The 23,194-nt window shown below is 35.9% G+C and overlaps 1 protein-coding gene across 4 annotated transcripts in view; it reads right to left on the bottom strand.

The window, feature by feature from the left end:
* Nucleotides 1-23,194, bottom strand: part of USP6NL (USP6 N-terminal like) — a 261,997-nt gene that overhangs the window by 55,619 nt on the left and 183,184 nt on the right. For all 4 annotated transcript variants that reach the window (XM_077169438.1, XM_077169439.1, XM_077169442.1 and 1 more), the window contains 2 exons: nt 14,994-15,074; nt 5,194-5,301 (listed from right to left, as the gene is read on the bottom strand). In XM_077169438.1, the coding sequence (XP_077025553.1) occupies nt 5,194-5,301; nt 14,994-15,074 (189 nt within the window). The remainder of the gene's footprint in view (nt 1-5,193; nt 5,302-14,993; nt 15,075-23,194) is intronic.

Genomic DNA, 23,194 nt, shown 5'->3' with positions numbered 1-23,194 from the left:
TTTCTCTTTTTGTAAATTTTATTATTATAGTGGGGGATTTCCTGGACTTTTTTCTACTTTTCTTATATTTTCTCTATTAGTTTCCATCTCTTTGCCTTTTTTTTTTTTTAATCTACTTTCCAGGAGATTTCCTGTTTTTATTTTCAAACCCTCCTCTCAAGGTTTTTAATTCTATTATTGGTTTTTATATTCATAAGTTCTTTTTGCTCTTGGGCGTTCCTTTTTCATAGCAGCCTCTACTTATTTTATGGATACAATATCTATTCTTGTCTCTCTGAAGATACTGAGAGGTTTTTTTATTAGGTTTTCTTCTTGCTCTATAATTTGTTTCTTACACATTGCTTTTTCCATTTGTTGTGATTTGCTTTTGAGGTTAGCTCCTTTCCTCAAATGAAAAATGATGTAAGTTGCTCATATTTGAAAGTGGGACATTAAAAAGTGGATTAAAACTCTATGTCCAAGAATGGGCTTCCCTCGTGTGGTCTTCAATGCAGAGTTAAGCTGGCTCGGCAGTTTCACTGGGGTTGCCCTAATACCAGTAATTTGGGGTTTATTATCATAGGTTCCCCATATTCCCTAAAGAAGAGTCTTCTGAACTTCTGCTTAGAAGACAAGCACCTGGAGGTCAAGGTTCTGGGAGCTACGTGGAGGAAAAGGCTGGAATGTCCACAATTCAGGATATTCAGTTCCTGTGATTTCATCATAGCAAAGTCTTGTGTTCTCTCCAGTCCAGACCCCTTTGTTTTATCCTTTCCAAACAATAAACCTTTGGTCTTGTGCTACAGTATGGGAAGGGACTTAGGGGCTCTCCTTCAAGATTTTCACCCACTTCTCCTGTTTTCAGTATCACCTTCACTTTCAGAGGTAACTGGTGTTCACAATTACCCAGTCTTTTGGAGATTCTAAGACAGAAACCAGGTTGTTGCATTGATTTCCCACTGTCAGCCTAGGGTTTTGTTTTCATAGGTTTGTTAAGTTTACTAAATCATCCATCTGCATTCTGATCTCCAAAAACGGTAGCTGTTATCTCTTCTCCCATTTTCTTATTCCTTGTGGGTTTGCCTTTTTAAATGCCTTCTGCTGTCCATTTAATAGCATTTCAGGAGGAAGGGAGCTAAATGGGTATGTTTAACCTCCCATATTTAGCCAGATGGAAGATTAAAATTTAGATTAATCTATATTTAACCATGTTTAAGTAGAAGTAAGTATCCAGGTACATATGTTATATCGACCCACTTATTCCCTATCAGTAATATACATTTATTGCTAATATCAACTCCAATAAATATATATAAAAGTTAAGTGTTAACTCCTAACTTAAGAAATTAAGTTAAAAGTAGAAAGTAGAGTGAATAGCTGGGTATGTTTGGATTATGTGTACGTACATTAAGTATTTTACAAGTATGTATGCACATGTTTATTTTTTGTGTTTTGAGGTGGGTGTTCAGAGAAGGGCAGTTTCTGTAGATTTTGAAACCCTAACAGTGTATTTCAGAGTGTGAAGATGAAGATAGTTCAACCATTGTACAAAAGTCATAAGATCACTAAAATATTATTGTATAATCCTTCTGATACAAGGTGGTCTGGAGGACATTATAAAAATTTAACTTCAAAAATAATAATTTCTACAATTTCTTCTTTTAATACCTAAAAAAAAAAATGAAATTAGTTAATGGGAAAGTAAAGAGGTGTTATGGTTTGAACTGTGTCCACCAAAAAGATATATTCAAGTCCTAACCTCTGGTCCCATGAATATGACCCCATTTGAAGCAGGATCTTTGAAGATATTTTTAGTTAAAAGGCAGCCAAACAGGACTAGGGCAGGTCCCTAATCCAACTGGTATCATTATAGGCAGTGGAAATTTGGACAGAGTCAGTAAGGGACAGACAAGAGAGAGATGTAGTCAGGTGACAGAGACAGAAACTGAGTTATGCCATGACAAGCCAACGAAACCACAGATTGCCAATCATCCACCAGAAGCCAGGGTGAAGCATGAAACAGATTATCTCCTTTAAGAGAAAATACGGCCCTACTGATAACTTAATTTCAGACTTCTGGTGTCTAGAACTGAGAGACAATAACTTCTTGTTTAAGTCAACTGGACTATGGTACTTTGGTATGTCAGCCCTTCACAGTGAGACAAGAGGTTTCTCCTATTATTCTACAAGCCTCCTTGTAAAAAAACGAGACACAGAAATATAGGAAGAACATGTTTGATAAGACATGATAAAAATGCTTTAAAATAAAATTTAATTGAAAGGGAGAAAAACACCATGAGACATCTATAATATCAATTACTCTAGAGGGAAAAAAATTCAACATTAAAAAAAAGGCCTCATGACAGAAACAAAACCCTCTTAAAATAACGTAGGAAATAATACATCAGAAACATTATTTATGGTCTAAAACGTTAATAAGCTATTTCACAGAACATAGGAGATCAAATACAGCTTATTTTAAAGAACAGATCTAATGCACCCACAGACCTGAGGGCAGAAGTGCAGTGGACATACTTGGAGGAGTATCATTGTTGAGTTTGGCTTACAAAGTCATCGTGCCAAGTTAAGGCTGTAGGTGAGATGTGAAACACTGCTGACTGAATCCCTACCACTTATGAAAAGTATGGTTAGGGAAAAGAGAGACAAATACCAATGAGGCACAATGAAAAGAGAATGCTGAAGCTAAGCCTGCAAGTGTAGGAGCCAGGACCATCTAGATTTTAAATCCAGCCTCTGCCACTTTCTAACTTTGAGGAAGTCATTTAACCTCACCAAGCTCCGTTTCCAATTTGTGAAATGAATATAATGAAAGTGATACTAAAACCTGCCTCTTGGCATAGTTGTGAGAATTAAATGAGTTAATTCACCTACAGCATTTAGAACAGCAGCCATATATAAAGCTACTTAAATAATGTTAGCTCTCCTCAAGGCAAAATCATTCTGTATTTTTAAAATACACTAACATAAAGCTTCAAATTAAAAACTTATCATATGAAGACTGGGGTTGGGGAGGCATTAGGAAAGATCTTTGGGATGAGCCTTGAATATTCACCTATTTACTTTTCTCTCCTCATCCTACTTTTCCTCCCTTTCAGAAGCAAAGCCTGTCTCAGACTTCCATGAAGTCTTCCTACACCATAAAGGTCAATAGTAATTTATCTTCTTTCCCTCTTTTGAACTCTACCAACTTTTTTTTTGATGATTTTTAGAGTGTTTGTCACATACCAATCAGTAGTAAATATTTTTATGCAATCATGTCTCCTCTAACAGAGAATAAAAGTTTCTTGACCTTGTACCCATTCACCTCTTTATGCTCTTCAGCACAAAACTTTATCCTAAGAAAGGACAAACTGGTAAGTAAGTAAATTTGAAGGACTCAAATGCTCAGAATACACCAGAATTCAAATAATTCACTGTCATGGTTAGGTTCATGTGTCAACTTGGCCAAGTGGTGGGACCTGTTTGTCTGGTTGGGCAAGTGCTGGCCTGTCTGTTGCAAAGAGGACATTTCATAGAATTAGATCATGATCACATCAGCTGCATCCACAGCTGATTCCATTTGTAATCAGCCAAGGGAGTGTCTTCTACAATGATGATGCTCAATCTAATCACTGGAAGCCTTTTAAGGAGGATTCAGAAGAGACAGGCTCTTCCTTCCTGTTTCAGGTGGCGAGCCTCTTCTGTGGAGTTCGTCCAGACTCTCCATTGGAATCATCGGCTTCACAGCCTGCCCTGTGGATTTTGGACTCTGCATTCCCACGGTCACGTGAGACACTTTCATAAGTTTTATATTTGCAAGTGTTTCCTGTTGAGTCTGTTTCTCCAGAGAACCGAATACATTCGCCTACCTGAGAAAATTCTTAACAGATTTAAAAAAAGGTAATTTCTTTCTTACTTAGGTTCCCACTTGTGGAGGATGTGTGGAGAGCAATGTACATCACTTATGGAGAGAACAGTTAAGAGAGAGTAGTTGGGAAAGGAAGAATTGGCTAAACAAAAATGATGCTGGGGGGAACTTATATAAAAATACTGTTTATGATAGTGCTGAAAATTATGGTTGCCATTTCTTTCTGTTGTTTAGCACTACTGCTTTTTACCAAATGATTCTCTCATATTACCCAGTCTTTCAGTAATTTCACTTTATGTAAAAAAGCCTAAAATATAACCGGAACATACAGGTCTACAATAGTATGTTAGCAATAGGAGAGCTAACATTATTTAAGTAGCTTTATATATGGCTGCTATCCTAAATGCTGTAGGTGAATTAACTCATTTAATTCTCACTGGCTCTAAAACTATGACAGTAAAAACAAATATCTAATCACAGTTTAAAATAATTTGAAACTTGAAAATGCTGAAAAATAACCTCACAGTCTATGAGTCCAAAGAGCTTATTTTAAAAATCCTTTAGTCAGGCAAAATTAACCAGTATTTATTACCTTTCATCTTGATGAAATCTTACCTGACTATATCTTTATATATATATATAAATTATATATACATAAATGTAGAAAAGAAAAGTATCAAAAGAGCATTCTAAAGTCTTTGGGTTGAAATCATAGTTTTTTTCCTTCCATTTATTTTATTTTATTTTTTTTTAAAAAAAAACATGGGCAGGCACCAGGAATCAAATCCGCGTCTCTGGCATGGCAGACAAGAATTCTGCCACTGAGCCACCATCGTATCACTGTCCACTTATTCTATATAAATTTTCTAATGAAATATTTCAAAATCTATGAGATAACCTAATAATCTTGGGGGCAGATTTTCTTTTTTTGTTACTGTGAAGAAAACAGTCTCCCATATACAAGCAGATGCTGGGTAATGTGAAATATGCTGTTATTTTCCCACAAGCTCTAAAAGTGACACCATAAATCTGTTTATCAATTCTACATTGGCAATGAGCAGCTACAATCAGATGACAGTCAATTTTCCATACAAATGTGACCCCACGTTGACTCAAAAGCACTCAATATTTACTGATTGATAGATACAGAAAAATAGCATTTTTACTGAAGTTATTTGTTTGAAATTTAGGTTTGATTGCAATCCACAAACCAAACAAAGAACAGAGAATACAATATTTAATTTTCATATAATTTTAAATGATAATATGACTTATCTTACATCACCTTGAAAGCAAAATGAAATGGATTTTAATTTCAAAATAGCAAATTAATTTTAGATACTCACATTATAAAGGTCTCTCATTTCTTCTTTCATTTTAGGGATCTCAAGAAGTAAAGCCCAGACTTCTCCTCTTAGTTGGAGTGGGATTCCTTTGTAAATTCTCCTATGAAACTTATTAAATAAAAGAGAAATTGAAGGTCATAACTGACAAAAGCTTAGACTAGCCTAAGCCAAATTAATTCATAGTTGCTAGTATTCTATTTTCAAAGTACCCATGATAATTAAATGATACATTTTTAACCTGGCACATTTAGAGACATTTTCCAGATCATAACAAAGAGGCAAATACATCAAAAGGATAAAATTAGCAAATAACAAAATATTAAATATGCCTTGTATATTACTGTTTTAATATCATGAAGAAGGTATCCTAAAGTGGCATGAAAGCAGTCAGTATTCTTTTTCTTTTTCCAACTTTTTTATTGTATAATATAACATATATAAAAAACAAAGAAAGAAAAAAGCAATAGTTTTCAAAGCACTCTTCAAAAAGTAGTTACAGAACAGATCCCTGAATTTGTCATGGGCTACCTTACCATCATCTCAGATTTTTCCTTCTAGCTGCTCCAGAACATTGGAGGCTAGAAGGAATATATATTTTTTTATCATCATAACTGACTTTTTTGGTGTGTGTGAAAAATGACATATATACCAAAGAGCAATAAATTTCAAAGCATAGAGCAACAACTAGTTGCAGAACAGATTTCAGAATTTGGTACAGGTTACAATTCCACAATTTTAGAGTCAGTATTCTTTTTAATACAGGCACTTCCCAAGTTGTGAACATCTGACTTACACATTTCCTGTTAAAAAAAATTAATTTACTCCACACTTTCTTCCTTTCTCTCCATATACCTACAAGATACTACAAATAGGAAAATGGTTGCTTTGTGCCAAAAGTGTCCTTATGGAGACTAAAGGGAGAAATGTTTATTGGGTGCAAAATTTATATTTTAGATAGTGTATTCATTAATTTAACTTGTATGGTCAGTTTAGTTGAACACCATAAGTATATGGAATCTTGAATATAGCGTGAGATTTTGTTAGTTTGTCCAGGTTAGTGTGATGCCCCGATAAATCCCAGGGTGATTTGGGAGTGGATAAAGAAATATTTGCAAAGTCCCCTTGGGGGAATGGCGAGAAAAGAGGAAATATTCAACTTCCCCATTTAAAGAATTTCTGATATTCTAGCAAGCAGTGGGGACAACCAAATCATTAGGACCAGCCCTTGATCTTGAGGTTCACCCCTATGAAACTTATTCCTTCAAAGGATAGGCTAAACTTACTTGAAACTAGGCCCAAGAGTCACCCTCCAGAGAACCTCTATTGTTGCTCAGATGTGGCATCTCTCTCTAAGTCAACTTGGCAGGTGAACTGATTTCTCTCCCTCCTACCTGGGACATGACTCCCAGGGGTGTAAATCTCCCTAGCAATGTAGGACAGAACTCTGGCGATGAGATGCGACCCAGCATCAAGGAATTGAGAAAGCCTTCTTGATCAAATGGAGGAAGAGAGAAATGAGACAAAATAAAGTTTCAGTGGCTGAGAGATTTCAAACAGAGTCGAGAAGTTATTCTGAGGTTAGTCTTATGCATTATATTGATATCCCTTTTTAGTTAATGGTATAGTTGAGTGGCTGGAGGGAAGTACCTGAAACTGTTGAGCTGTGTTTCAGTAGCCTTGATTCTTGAAGACGATTATATAACAAATATGGCTTTTACAATGTGACTGTGTGATTGTGAAAACATTGTGTCTAATGCTCCTTTTATCCAGGGTATAGACAGATGAGTAAAAAAAATATATATGGATAAAAAATAAATAATAGGAGGGACAAAGGGCAAAATAAATCGGGTAGATGGAAATACTAGTGGTTAGTGAGAGGGAGGGCTAAGGTGTATGGTATGCATGAGGTTTTTTCCTTTTCATTTCTTTATCTGGGGTGATGCAAATGTTTTAAAAAATTATCATGGTGATGAATAGTGATCATGTGACACTGTGAGTCACTGACTGTATGCCATGTATGGAATATGTATGTGTGAAGATTTCTCAATAACAATTTTTTTTTAAAAAGTGTACAGAATGCTGTCTAGTCACTAATCTCTTTCCCCTGCCTTCTTTATGGGCTCTGCCAAACACATCAATCTCCTTCCCTTCTATCTCATAATTCAGTTCATTCCACCTCAAGCAATTTCCAGTCTCTCCATCCACACCCCTCATTCTCAAATTCCTCTCCCCTCTTTTTGATTCCAGGCAAACTTCCGCCCTCCTCCTCCCTTTTTAAAAATAGCATTGCCCCAATCTAATCAGATAAAAAGTGATAACTCTCCACAAGAAGGAAAGATATCACTTTTGAATGAAACTGGGCATAAAACATCAGTATCATCAACTCCTGGGGCCCTTGAATCAATACATTGCAATCACCTTAAAACTCTCAAGACATCCTCTCCATTTAATGTAATTATATTTTAACTCAAGTCTAAATATTCAAACTAATGTTCAAAACTATTATGGCCATTACAATGCCTTCTATAATAAAAATTTGAAACTTAATTGTCCAAATAAGGAAAGGACTAAAAAATTATGGCAGAAACCCTTAAGTAGTGAGGTAAGATCACACACATAATTACTTTTATGATCAAGAGAATATATTTAAATACAATGGCTAAGAAAAAAGATGCATTCTAATAACTGAAATGTTGAAGAGCTATGACGACAAAGAAGAAGAGCTTCAACCTCTATTATTACTGTGCTTATATTTTTCAAAACTAATGCTTTAGTAACTAAGTCACGATGTAGTTTTAAGAAACTCTGATTATGTGATTTAAAGTGAGTGATATTTTTGGAGCCATTTTTATTGTGAAACATTGAATACTGTGAAATTGATTCAATTAGATAATCACTTCCATAATTTCAATTTTGTTGTTTCTTACAAAATAGTAAGTTCAAAATTGAAATTTCAGTGCAGTTAATAGTGACTGGAATAATAGACATCCTTAATTCATGCAGCACCTCTAAGTGGATGTATGCAGAGAGGTTGTGTGTTGATTGTAAACTAGACTCTGCTACAACATTTCCCAAATACTAAATATACACCAAACTGAGTGTAGTGAAAACAAGTGAATTTAAGAGTTATTTTCCAAAACAAAGCTTGCCATCTGTATACTTTCAAAATTATAGTAAGTTATACCTTTAAAAGGAATGCTATATATTAAAAGAACTTCAAATGAGATCCTAGACTTTTAGAATGAAGATACTATACTATAAGCATCTGATATGGTTATCAGAAAGCATAGAAATTATTGTAAATGCAAAAAAGTAGAATTTTAAATAGTAAAGTAGAATATGGCAGTTAATAAATTGACTCCAATGGAAGTGAATCTCTACTAGTTTGACGCTTTTCAATGAGTAAAGTAAGAGCAGTAACATGTATCTCTTAAACTGCATTACTTAACATTATTTTATTGCTTTGATTCAATACTGTAGTCAATAATTGTGCATAAATTACTGTTTATTATTTATTCAAAGTTAAGTCTAGATTTAGGAAAAAATAATCAGTCAAATTTTAAGATTAAATTAAGAAGAAATACTAGAAAAAAATTCAAGTAGATACATAAAATTAATAGCCCTAGTACTATTCCAGGCAGGACTAAAATTAAAAGCTAGACACATATGGAAAAATCTAAGAAAGAAATACTGATTTGCTGACATTATCGTCACACATAGTAGCAATTAAAATAATTAACTTTTACTGAGCACTTACCATGTATAGGCAACTATTTTAGGCTATTTACAGACGTTCATTTAATCATCTCAACAACTCTGTGAGATATTCAGATTTTACAAATATATGGAAACTGAATCACAGGGGTTAAATAACTTGTCCAAAGAGGTTAAATAAGATATTACCAGCTGGTGAAAGATACCAAACTTTACATTTTATAAAAGACAAAAGCCATCGTCCCATGATCATGGTACATTGTTGTGCCCAACTGGACATCTAAAACACATGGAACAGACAACAGGAAAATATTAAGAAAAATTCCAAAAGCAGAAAACATTAAAGGAATGATACTATAATAGTGCCTAAAATTTAAAAGGAATATAAAAGGAACTCAAGCTGAAGAAGGTAGTGAAATGAAAGATATATACAAAGGCACTTACAGAAGGAAAAGGATTTTATGAAAACTTAAAATAAGAATTTTAAATTATGCTTATTAATGTTCAAATACTTATGCTGTTACATGAGAGACTTATTATGGTTAAGTATCTTCCCTTATAAAATTTCAATTATCTTAGACGTTTTGCAAAACTAAGCAGGAATTGTATGGAGTTAAGATAAAACTGGCTTATTCTCCACAACAGCCTGGTTTACATTTACAGCAAATCTTTCAATTGACAATGCAGTGCCTCAGATTTCGTACAATTCTGTAAGGTAGGCAGAGTGGGTGCTATCCCACTTTAAAAGGAAGGAACTGAGGTACCGAAAAGTTAACTGTCTAGGCCAAAGAACTCCACGTTCTCATTGCAAATTCAGGGTTCTTTCTGCCAAACCACACTGCTCCTGGAGATCGTAGCTTTATTAAAGTAGTTCAAATTTGTTAGTAGAAGATAGCTGGTTGTCCCCCAATTCATAAGTCCCTATCATTCATTGATCATTCATTTTAAAATGAAAATTTTTGTAATCAATGCCTACTTTGTGGCTAACACATACTAGGTACCTTGATTACAAACTTGAAAAAGTTCTCGGGAGCTCACAGTAGAGTGAGAAGATCAATATGTAAGCAGGTAACTAACCACTATATAATAAAATTAAGGCACATATACACTAATTGCTATTTGGAGCTGGGGAACACTCTGAAGGGAGAAGCTACGGCACAGAAAGACCCCCCAAGAGGTGGGCCAGAGTGGCAAAAGAGAATGGTAGACATACACAGTCCAGTCAGCAGGAGTCCATACCAGGGGACTGTTAGCCTTTATCTAAAAGAACATAAATGAAGGTGATAGAGAATGAGAAAAAGTTTAGGGGTAGGTATAGGTGTGGGGGCAAGGGCAGTAAATGAGGCATTAGACTAGCTGCTGTTGTGGTCTCACCCTGAGACTATCTTAGAGATACTATAACAGAAGAAGAAAGAGACTAACTCAGCATGAGAAAGTCTGGAAAGATTTCTTTCAGAGGACATGACAATAAACTCAACACTAAAGATGAAGAATTTCACAGGAAATGGTAGGGGTGGGAATGAGGATAAGGATAAGCCGAATGGTTAGGAGTTCTGCTGATGTTTGCTGATTCTTTATTATGAGCCAACATTACACTGTGTGTTTCTAGATCAATTCCTTCCTTGTAATATCTCTAAAGAAAGTGGCAGTATCGTTATCATCCCCATTTTACAGATGAAAAAATTAAGATGTTGAAAGGTGAAGTAATTAGCTCAAAGTCATACAGCTAATAAACTGTGAAATAAGGTTTCATCTTCAGGTGGTTTAACCCAGAGCCCCTAGTCTTAACAACCATGATATACTACATGTTGGATTTTAACAACAATTTGTAATCTGAAACGACCATTAAAATTCTTTTACAAATTTATTTTATGGATATGATATATAAAATCTTTCGGTAAATAAAAAAGATTGCATGAACTCTACCTTTCCCCAGCATCTTTGTCCATTTGCAATAAAACCAAGCAGTCTATTTTAGTCCTGCAGATACACTTTAAAATCCATCAACTTAAAAAAAATTCGATCAAATGACCTAATGTTTTCAATATTTCTTTCTAACCTTAGTGATTTCAAAACAGTTGATAAATATGTCCAATCTATCACATGAATAACATTACAACTGCCAGTAAGTGAAATTCTCAGCACTGCAAGTTTGGTTCAATTTTGGGAGACTTTTAAAACTACAAGTGTAGAAAACAGAGCACACTGGTGAAGTTCATTCTTCAAGCTGCTTAGGCAATACAGTTGCCTCTCTAGTTTCTTTCATCATCCCTGCTCCACTGACTCCCTTCCTCTCTGCTTGCAAATAGGCACGAATCTCCTCTAGGTCTAAAAGATTTTTCAGCCATTCATGGGGCCTTTTATAACTAATTGTATTTCCTTTGGGCTGCTTATTGACAAACACCAAAGGGGAAGCTGGCATATAAGATACCATGGTACAACTAAATGAGCTCTAGAGTTTGGACATGGGATCTTATGCCACTAGTAAGCAGTGCGACCTTGGGAGACTTATTTCTAAATGATGTGCCTCAGTTTTCCCATCAATAAAATAAAATGTTGGCTAATATGATCTCAATATCCATTCAGTTATCTGATCAACCAAAACATGTATATATCTGCAGTAGGTATTCTGCTGTGACATAGCTTAGACACAATTAAAATATGACTAGTTAGATCACAATGATCTTTACTTCAACAGAGATAACTTAGTAGACTACATGTAAAGATTACAACACAATTGTACATGGGTAGGCAATCACTGTGAGAACACAAAGGCAACGGAAGCAACCTTAATAGAAACTTATCTTCATTAAGACTTATAATCTAAAAATCCACATCTTCTCTATCAAAGCTATATTTTTATTTCAAGATATTTTTAGAAATTTCTCTGTATTACTGTTTGTGTAGGTAAGGAATTTTTGGAGAAAAAAACATCTCCCTTGTAAGAGAAGAAAAATACATACCACTTTTTACTTCAATGCAATTTAAAGGTAGGTATGAATTGAAAGCAGTAATTCTTTTAGAAGATGAATCTTGTTTCATACCAAATTGGACCATATACATCATTAAAGATTATAGTTACAGGATAGTGCTTTAAAATTATACCTCCAAGAAAATAGATCCGTTAAAATCTCTCTTAATGGGAACTGCATTAGCCAGAGTTGCTGTCAGAATAACAGCCTGGTTGAATTGCTCATTTTTACAGAGACTTGCATACTTTCATAGATACATGTTTATCAGAGAACATAAAGACATATAATTTTACAAATATTTTATAAGACTGAATGTGAGATTAGAGTGTGGGTGTAATAAATGTAATTTACCCTGTAATTACCTCTTGAGCAATCTTTATACAAAGATATAAGGTACAGGAGTTGTCAACTTCAGGCCAATCTGAGAAGCAGCATAATATTAAACATGAGCACAGGTGTTATAAGAAAATATCTACTAAGAACTGCTTCTCTTAAAGATAGCTTGAGCTCCAAACCTAACACTACAACAGAAAGCCGATAAAATCAATAACCCAAAAGTAAAATCACTCCTTTAAAAATAAAATAATAAAAGAATCTGACAGACTTTAAAATAAGGATATTTAAAATTTTCCAAAAGACAAATTATATTAGCCCTGTGAGACAGAATTACAAAAGCTTTCCATGTAAAGTAAATCTAACCACTTAAAAATTCACAGCATATCAGAGATTTCAAAAAGAGTCAGGAGGTCATTCTGAAGGTTATTCCTATGCATTCTATAGATACTCCATTTTAGTTTCTAGTGTATTAGAGTAACTAGAAGGAAATACCTGGAACTGTTGAACTAATCCAGCAGACTGGATTCTTGATGATGATCATATAACTATACACCTTTATTATGTGACTGTGAGACTGTGAAAATCTTGTGACTGACACTCCCTGTGACCAGTATATGGGCAGATGAGTAATAAAATAAAGACAAAAAATAAATAAATAATGGGCGGGGGTGTGCAATAAGAGGAACGGGATGTTCTGAGTATTCTTTTTCATTCTATTTTATTATTTTTCTTGGGGTAATAAAATATTCTAAAATTGATGTGGTGATGAATGTACAACTGTAAGATGATGTTATGAGTCATTGATTGTATACTTTGGATGGATTATTTGATGTGTAAATATATCTCAATAAAACTGCATTAAAAATTCACAGCACGTACTATAATATTAAAAACTGTGGAATCCTATAGTAAAGATACCCTGCTTAACTCTAACTCTGGTTTTTCCCAAGTTAATTTCATCCGCAGAACCCTTTTTCTCATGTAATAAAAAGTAACACTGACTGCATACTGTTAGGTACTATTCTATGAACTACATATAAATTAACTTATTTAATCCTCAAAACAACCCAATGAAGCAGTACTATTATAGTTTCATTTTACAGATCAGCTAACAAGACAGAAAAAAGTTAAATACCTACCTAAGGTTATACAGCTAGTAAGTGGCAAAGCAGGAGTTTGAATCCAGAATTAGTCTAGCTCTACCATCTGTCTCTTAACCATGAGGCTATACAACTTCTATTTAATATCTATTAAAACCCAAAGATCTGGTGTTCTCTGGAATTCTTGCTGGCAAATGCTTACATACAATAATTTTCATCTATGCAAAAAGGAAAAAAATTACGTAGTAAAAAAGATGGGAGGAAACACAAAAATGTCAACAATAAACTCAGCTGTGCTTTGCTGGACTATGTAAGATGTCTTTTCATTCTCTAAAAATGTTTTATTGTCCAACCTCTTTCAAAAATTTAGTAGTGATAGTCGACATTCACTGAATGCTTTTTCTAGGCTAGGTACAAAGCCAGCTGCTTTGCATATACAACATCATTAATCTTCATTCTTTTGAAATGGGCATTATTGTGTCCATTTTACAAATGAGGAAACTGAGGCTTAGAAGTCAGGTGTTCTCAAAGCATGGTCCATGAGCTCAAAACTATTTTGGTGACAATCTGCCCTTTTCACTGTGTTGACTTTTGTAGGAAAGCCACAAAGGTAACACTGAAGACACCTTAGCACATATCAAGGCAGCAGTACAATGACTGTGTTCTGAAATTTCACTTGAGAATGTTCTCAATGAAGTAGTAAAAATTATGAACATTATTAAATCTCAGTCCTTGAGTACACATCTTATTAATATCCTGAGTGATGAAATAGGAGATTAGTACAGAGCTCTTCCACTGCAGACTGAAGTACTATGGCAGTCTAGAGGAAAAAGCACTTGCCGGAATCCTTGAATCACCATCTGAACCAACTGCATTTTTCTCATAGGAAACCAACATTACTTAAAAGAACAAATGAATAACCAACTAAAGTTATTCAGATATAACTATTTCATAGACATCTTCTCAAAAATGAAATGAAACTTGAAAGCAAACAGCAGACACCATTTGTTGCCACTATTAACATCTGCCCTCTCAAGCAAAAATTAGAATTTTGGAAAACTTCTATCACTGTGAAGAGGACAGCTTCCCAATATTTAAAGACTTTCAAGGTGAGATTGTTGACAATATTAATGGATATGTGTTTATTTTTTAATTTGTTTAAAATTGAGCACAAACTCCGGGGGGGGGGGGGGGGAGTGGTTGCTAGAAGACTTTGGGAGAGGAGTTTGCTCATGCTTTAGAGAAAGCTCTCAGAAGTCAGCCCTCTCACTCTTTCTTAGCAGTGTGACATGGGGACAGTAAGCCTGGGACTGCTGTAACCACTTTGACCCCAAAGAGAAACCAACCTCAAGAGGAAGCTGATATGGCAGAAGGCAGAATAGAGAGATAGAAAGAAACTTAAGTCAGAGGCAATATAATTGAGCAGCTGAATTATATCACTCCTGAAGCCCAGCCTACCTCTGGACCAGCCAATACCTCCTCTTAATTATTGAAACACATTTGAATTGGGTATTCTCTGACTTACAACAAAAAGACAACTTCTAGATTGAGGCATTCCACTAAGTTAAATTAAACTAATATGTGTGTGTATAATATTTTTACAATTAGAAAAAAAACTTAATGGAGGAAATTCACATTGAATTAATAGTTCCATTTGTAAATAACATATTTTAATTACCTTTTCAGTGTTCTTATATTTTTCCCATCCTTTCAGCATTTTCAGCCATTTTGTAGTTCTTTCAATTTCGAGGTGCTTTTGCTAAAATAAGATTGAAATTCATTGTTACTGTTTGTTCAAGGCTTATTTATTAACAAATACTTCTATATTAAAAAGAAATGCTGTTTTTTATTTTTAGAAAAAGGATTATGAAAAAAGCTACAATATATTCGACAGCAAATATCCTATCTAACTTTTTTCAAATTGGATAATATCACAGTTACATCAACAGCAATACCATAGCTAAAGTTAAGATTCATAGGGAACTCTATTGAACATAAAAAGGGTACGTAAAAAGACACGGAAAGAGATTGTTTAAATTCTTCAACATTTTTAAACTGATGACTGAAAATCTTGAGTATTCTACACACTTAAACTAAAAGGAAACTCTAAAATATATTTTATGAAGCAAAACACATCATTTCAAAATTCAATTTCCTTTCTCATTTTTATTGAATTTTAGCATATTAATGATTTCAGCAACAGGATGGATTTTTAAAGGAGAACTGGGTTTTCATTCACTGTGTATTTATTATTAATTGATGAGCGATTACTATGTAACAAGAACGATGCTAGAGAAAAACAATACAAAAATGAGTAAGTAACAGTTACTGCTATCAAGAAGCTTACCTTCTGCTAAGGGCAACTGACATGGAAATACACAGTAGTGTGACAATCCACTCTCTTACTCCTAAGGTAAATTAATAAATTGTTTTAAATGATGGCAACTACAACTCTCACTTCTCTTTTTATTCTCCTTTATTTTCCTATCATCTTCCCACAAAAGGAACGTCCAGGTCACAACTCTGTGGACGTGAACCCATTTATAAATAGGACCTTTGAAGGTGTTCCTAGTTACGCTGTACCCAAACTGAGTGAGGGTGGGCCTTAATATCATATGGCTGAAGTCCTTATAAGCAAAGGAAATTGGACACAGAAAAGAAGCCACAGGTCAAAAGAACCCAGAAGATTAAGGTGAAGATGCTGCCATGTGTACTGCCATGTGACAGAAAAACCATGGAACCAACAGTCTCTGGCAGCCAGCCCCAGAATGCCACAGTCTTCTGGGAAGAAGCATCACCTTGATGATGCCTCAATTTTGGACTTCTCCTAGCCTCAAAACCATGAGCCAATAAATTCCAATTGTTTAAGTTAACTCATTGTATACTGTTTGCTTTAGCAGTCAGGAAACTAAAACACTATCTTTATATCTATCTTTTTTTTATATATATACTACATCATCATCATCCAGATTTTGTTGCTGAAACCATACATCTGTGAAAACTTGCCTTTGTTTCTGCTGGACTACTTTTCAGTTCTGTACTGCATATCTTAAGGACTGCAGAAAATATGCCATTTCTTTCAAGGCTGTTTTATAATATATATAAGGACTGGAATTGTGTTTTGAAAGAAAAGCATTCAAATATGACAATAGACTATCTATGTTTTCACTATTTAAAGTGCTGTTTAGTAGTTGAAACTTAAAATTATTTAATGTCATTTAATTAAAGTGACCAACTGTGTAGTACTCTTAAAACTCTTCTCTTTTTTTGGGGGGGAGCCTGACAACCCTCATAAAGCACATTTGTACTCCATCCCTTAAGGCAGAAAAAAAACACCCTCTTCAGCAAACAAGTTTGTAGCGACCTTCTTTGTCCATGATCAGATAAGTCTGTCTCCTTCTGGAGATTGGTATCAGGAAGCCCCTTGATATTGCATACCTTACTACATTCTCTCCTTACCATTCTAAGCTCCACAGAGGCAGAGAACATTTGCTGTTTCCCCACTGCCTAGAACAGTGCCAGGTATGGTGGAGGTACCTAACTACTGACTTCATTTTCAGGACCCAAAATCCAATATAATTCTCCTATGAGTAAACAGAGATTCTGCTATTTTGGTAACTCTCCTCAATTTCCACATTTTCTTTCTAGAAGACTCTGTAAGTATAATAAGTATATGAATAAGTAGTAAAGGAAATAGAAAACAAAATTAACTGGTTCTAAGGATCATTTCATGCTCAAAAAACAAGAGGTGAGTACTAGAAAAAACTTAACATATAGTATATAAGGGAAATGGTTAAAATGTTGATAAGCATGAACATGCATGTATCATATATCCCAACTTATAGATTTTTGAAATTTACTTTATACATGCAAGGGTATAAAAATGAAACAGCTCTTTCTCAACTATTAAAAACTATCAAATATTCCTTAGTACATAATTTTAATATCAAGCAATGGAATTTTAGGTAGAAAGGGCCACCAAGCAGAATGACCTTGTTAGTTTTAATGATAAAAAACACCTGAATAAAACACCAAAGAGTAGTAGCAAATCTTTATTCCAGATTCATAATTTTACTCTCTATATTTTAGTTAAAAGGAGAGATGTAAACAGACTTCGGCAAAAGATCTTACCATATTAAAAAATCAATCAATGGTCCATAGCTACAATTTCCTTCTCTTTCCCCATCTTCAAACAGAACTAAACCTAACCAACTCTGGGTAGAAAATATATGGAGATGAAGCCAGATATTTCCTTCAAAGGACAATTACTTCAATTACCACAAAGAGAAGAATTATTGGTAACAATCCTCACTACAACCCTAGAGAGTAAATATAATCATCTCCATTTCACAAATCAGGAAAGAGGCACAAAGGGGTTAAGTGACTTGCCCAAATTTACATATCTAATCGGTGGGATTCATCACTCTTAGCGACCAAGGAAACATTTTTCTTTTTGTCAATCTTGCTAAGGGCCCATCAATCTTATTGATTTTCTCATAGAACCAACTTCTGGTCTTATTGATTTTCTCTATTGTTTTCATGTTTTCAATTTCATTTATTTCTGCTCTAATCTTTGTTATTTCTTTCCTTTTGCTTGCTTTGGGATTAGTTTGCTGTTCTTTATCCAGTTCTTCCAAATGGATAGTTAATTCCTGAATTTTTGCCTTTTCTTCTTTTCTGATATAGGCATTTAGGGCAATAAATTTCCCTCTTAGCACTGCCTTTGCTGCATCCCGTAAGTTTTGATATGTTGTGTTTTCATTTTCATTCGCCTCGAGGTATTTGCTAATTTCTCTAGCAATTTCTTCTTTGACCCACTCGTTGTTTAGGAGTGTGTTGTTGAGCCTCCACGTATTTGTGAATTTTCTGGCACTCCGCCTATTATTGACTTCCAACTTCATTCCTTTATGATCCGAGAAAGTGTTGTGTATGATTTCAATCTTTTTAAATTTGTTAAGATTTGCTTTGTGACCCAGCATATGGTCTATCTTTGAGAATGATCCATGAGCACTTGAGAAAAAGGTGTATCCTGCTGTTGTGGGATGTAATGTCGTATAAATGTCTGTTAAGTCTAGCTCATTTATAGTAATATTCAGATTCTCTATTTCTTTATTGATCCTCTGTCTAGATGTTCTGTCCATTGATGAGAGTGGTGAACTGAAGTCTCCAACTATTATGGTATGTGAGTCTATTTCCCTTTTCAGTGTTTGCAGTGTATTCCTCACGTATTTTGGGGCATTCTGGTTCGGTGCGTAAATATTTATGATTGTTATGTCTTCTTGCGTAATTTTTCCTTTCATTAGTATATTGTGTCCTTCTTTGTCTCTTTTAACTGTTTTACATTTGATGTCTAATTTGTTGGATATTAGTATAGCCACTCCTGCTCTTTTCTGGTTGTTATTTGCATGAAATATCTTTTCCCAACCTTTCACTTTCAACCTATGCTTTTCTTTGGGTCTAAGATGTGTTTCCTGTAGACAGCATATAGAAGGATCCTGTTTTTAAATCCATTCTGCCAGTCTATGTCTTTTGATTGGGGAATTCAGTCCATTAACATTTAGTGTTATTACTGTTTGGATAATATTTTCCTCTAACATTTTGCCTTTTGTATTATATATATATCATATCTGATTTTCCTTCTTTCTACACTCTTCTCCATACCTCTCTCTTCTGTCTTTTTGTATCTGACTCTAGTGCTCCCTTTAGTATTTCTTGCAGAGCTGGTCTCTTGGTCACAAATTCTCTCAGTGACTTTTTGTCTGAGAATGTTTTAATTTCTCCCTCATTTTTGAAGGATAATTTTGCTGGATATAGGAGTCTTGGTTGGCAGTTTCTCTCTTTTAGTAATTTAAATATATCATCCCACTGTCTTCTAGCCTCCATGGTTTCTGCTGAGAAATCTACACATAGTCTTATTGGGTTTCCCTTGTATGTGATGGATTGTTTTTCTCTTGCTGAAAGATCCTCTCTTTCTCTTTGACCTCTGACATTCTAACTAGTAAGTGTCTTGGAGAACGCCTATTTGGATCTAATCTCTTTGGGGTGCGCTGCACTTCTTGGATCTGTAATTTTAGGTCTTTCATAAGAGTTGGGAAATTTTCAGTGATAATTTCTTCCATTAGTTTTTCTCCTCCTTTTCCCTTCTCTTCTCCTTCTGGGACACCCACAACACGTATATTTGTGCGGTTCATATTGTCCTTGAGTTCCCTGATACCCTGTTCAAATTTTTCCATTCTTTTCCCGATAGATTCTGTTTCTTTTTGGAATTCAGATGTTCCATCCCCCAAATCACTAATTCTATCTTCTGTCTCTTTAAATCTATCATTGTAGGTATCCATTGTTTTTTCCATCTTTTCTACTTTATCCTTCACTTCCATAAGTTCTGTGATTTGTTTTTTCAGTTTTTCTATTTCTTCTTTTTGTTCAGCCCATGTCCTCTTCATGTCCTCCCTCAATTTATCAATTTCATTTTTGAAGAGGTTTTCCATTTCTGTTCGTATATTCAGCATTAGTTGTCTCAGCTCTTGTATCTCATTTGAACTATTGGTTTGTTCCTTTGACTGGGCCATATTCTCAATCTTCTGAGCGTGGACAGTTATCTTCTGCTGCTGGCGTCTGGGCATTTAGTCAGATTTCCCTGGGTGTCGGACCCAACAAGGTTGTAAGATTTTTCTGTGAAATCTCTGGGTTCTGTTTTTCTTATCCTGCCCAGTAGGTTGCGCTCGTGGCACACGTTTGTCTCAAGTGTTTGGAATGGATCCCCCCGGTCACCGATCTCCGCGGCCTGGGGATTTTCGATCCAATTCTCTCCGTTGGTTCAGGGGCCGCCAGCCGCCGCGGCTTGAGGGAACCCTGTGGCTGGTCGCCGGCTGCAGCGGGCCTGGGGAATTCGCCACCGGACCAGGATGTCGCCCGCGGGGGGGGGCGTCGGTCACCGGCCGCCGCGGCCTGGGGAATTCCCCACCGGACCAGGAATCCATCCGCGGTGGGGGGGGCCACCGCGGCTTGGATAGCCCTCTGATCTGAGACTCGTAGCCGCGGACTCGAAGCCGAGACTCGAAGCTGCCCGCAAAAGAGGGGCGCCGGCCACCTCGGCTTGGGAAACTTGCCTCTCCGAGACTCTCAGCCGGCCTGGGAAGGAGGGAGGGAGTAGCTCCGGCTGCCGCAGCTGCCGCTGCTCGGGAAATTGCGCGCCGCTCGGGGATCTCACCGCAGCCGAGTCTCGCAGTCAGACTAGCCAGTCCAGACTGGGGTACGCTGTGTGTCCATTCCCTGCCATAGCCCCGGGAGCTGTTCTGCACTGTTTCAGTTCACCTAGTAGTTGCTTTGAAGGAGGAGGAACTAAGACGCACGTACCTTACTAAGCTGCCATCTTGGAACCTCCCAAGGAAACATTTTTATATAATTTTATTTTTTGGCATATTCTCAAAACCTTTAAATAATTTCTTAACATTTGTTTTTTAAAAAATATAATAGGTTTTCATAATAAGAGATGATCAGTCATGAACTAAAGATATTGTGTTATAATTCCCATTTTTCAAAAGACTAAGCAAATTCTTCATTATACTATTAGTGATAGAATGTTGCAGATGGTTCTAGAAATATGTTTAATTTTAAAACTCAGTGGGGCACTGAAATCTAATTAATGTTTCAGTTAAATGTGACTTTACAGAAGGCCAAGCTGTGAAAAATTAAGATTGATCTAACTTGCCATTTGGGAATTTTTTTGTTCTTCTGCACTTCCTCTCCTAACTTCTTCAAAGCATAATTCCTTTCTCCATCAACAGAAAAATGCCAAATAATTCAAGCCAACCCAAGAGTATAATAAAATAGACTTTGCCTGCTGAGATCTAGCAGCTCTCTTGCTATCTTTCATTTTTATGACTATGAATTATCAAGGAATCACTTTCGGAATTAGTTTTTTTTTAATTTTAAAGGCATGCTTTTGTATTGCAATGCTCATTACAATTTTAAATATTATACCTTCTCACATTGCAAGTACAAAACACACACACAATTTTAAGATCCATTAGGTGTGCTTTTCTTTCCCCTACAGTAGAAAGAAAGAAAAATAGCACACCTTGGAAAACCTTCCAGCTCTAGGTTTTTAAAATTATACATTAGTAGGTCAATCAAGTTTAAGTTATAACTACATAATGCTGTCAGTTCAAACCATACCAGGCGAGAATACACACAAAAGTCTTTTTTCCCCTACTCATAAATCTACAATTCATCAATAAAATACACTCTACCACCAAGCATGCAGCAGCTAACTATTGGCAATTATTTTAAAATAAGAAGAACTGAACATAAATGTGACAGATGTGAGCTTCAATGCCCTAGAACAATAGACTGAGAACGAGCATCTCACCATTGACTCAATAACACCAATGCAAAGCTGGGCTATAACAACATATTATAGCTGAAACCACTGAAAGCTCAACAGTGGTTTAAATTCAACATAGCAAAACTATTTCCCAAACAACTGCTATTACCGTTTTGTTCCCTATCATGAATTAACAACATCACTACCTAAGCCAATGAAACTAGAAACTTAAAGTCATTTTCAGTCTTCCCTTTTATCTAACATCTTGTACCCACCTTATACTTTGCTGTTCCCCTCTTGTATCTCCTGGCTCCATTAAGTCCTCTTCCCTAGCCCAGGCAGTCACAGTTCCTGAATGAAAGCAATAGCTCCTTCCTAGTCTCCCAACGGTCTTCAGCTCAGCCTCTACATTGCTACCACAACTTTTCAAACATGCCCTATATTCTAGTTTGCTAGCTGTCGGAATGTAACACACCAGAGATGGATTGGCTTTCAATAAAAGGGGATTTATTTAATTAACATATAGTTCTTCAGGGGAAAGGCAGCTGTTCTAGTTTGCTAGCTGCCAGAATGCAATATACCAGAAACAGAATGGCTTTTTAAAAGGGGAATTTAATAAGTTGCTAGTTTACAGTTCCAAGGCTGAGAAAATGTCCCAATTAAAACAAGTACATAGAAATGTCCAGTCTAAGGCATCCAGGGAAAGATACCTTGGTTCAAGAAGGCTGATGAAGGTCAGGGTTTCTCTCTCAAGTGAGAAGGCACATGGCGAACACAGTCAGAGTTTCTCTCTCATCTGGAAAGGCACATGGTGAACACAGTCAGGGTTCCTCTCTCATCTGGAAGGGCATGTGGCAAACATGGCATCATCTGTTAGCTTCTTCTCCTGGCTTCCAGTTTCATGAAGCTCCCCAGGAGACATTTTCCTTCTTCATCTCCAAAGGTCATTGGCTAGTGGGCTCTCTGCTTCTCGTGGCTATGTCATTCTTCTCTGGCTCTCTCTGAATCTCTTTTAAAATTCTCCAAAATGTTTCCTCTTTTATAGGACTCCAGAAACTTATCAAGACCCACCCAAATGGGTAGAGACATGTTGTCACCAGCTTAACAACCACTCTTGATTAAATCACATCTTCAGGGAGATGATCTGATTATAGTTTCAAACATACAGTATTGAATAGGGATTATTCTGCCTTCATGAAATGGGATTTAGATTAAAACATGGTTTTTCGAGGGGACTTACATCCTTTCAAACCAGCACAGTAGCTAACTTTCAACTGAGATTCTTTCTTATGTGGGAAGACACAAGGTGATCTTTGCTGGCCTTCTCTCCAGGCTTCTGGGTTCCAACAACTTTCCCCGGAGTGATTTCTTTATGCATCTCCAAAGGCCTGGGCTGAGCTGCCAGTGCTGAGATGAGATATGCTGAGCTGCTCTGGGCTGTGCTATGTTGAGCTCTCTCATTTAGGCACCAGTCAATTAAATCAAACATCATTCATAGTAGCAGGCACGCCTCCTAGCTGACTCATCAGTAACAGATGAGGTTCACATGCCAT

This window comes from Tamandua tetradactyla, chromosome 7, assembly GCF_023851605.1.
Source record: "Tamandua tetradactyla isolate mTamTet1 chromosome 7, mTamTet1.pri, whole genome shotgun sequence".
Lineage (NCBI taxonomy): Eukaryota > Metazoa > Chordata > Mammalia > Pilosa > Myrmecophagidae > Tamandua > Tamandua tetradactyla.
The sequence above is the reverse complement of the archived record's forward strand: the minus strand, read 5'-3'. Positions and strand labels throughout refer to the sequence as shown.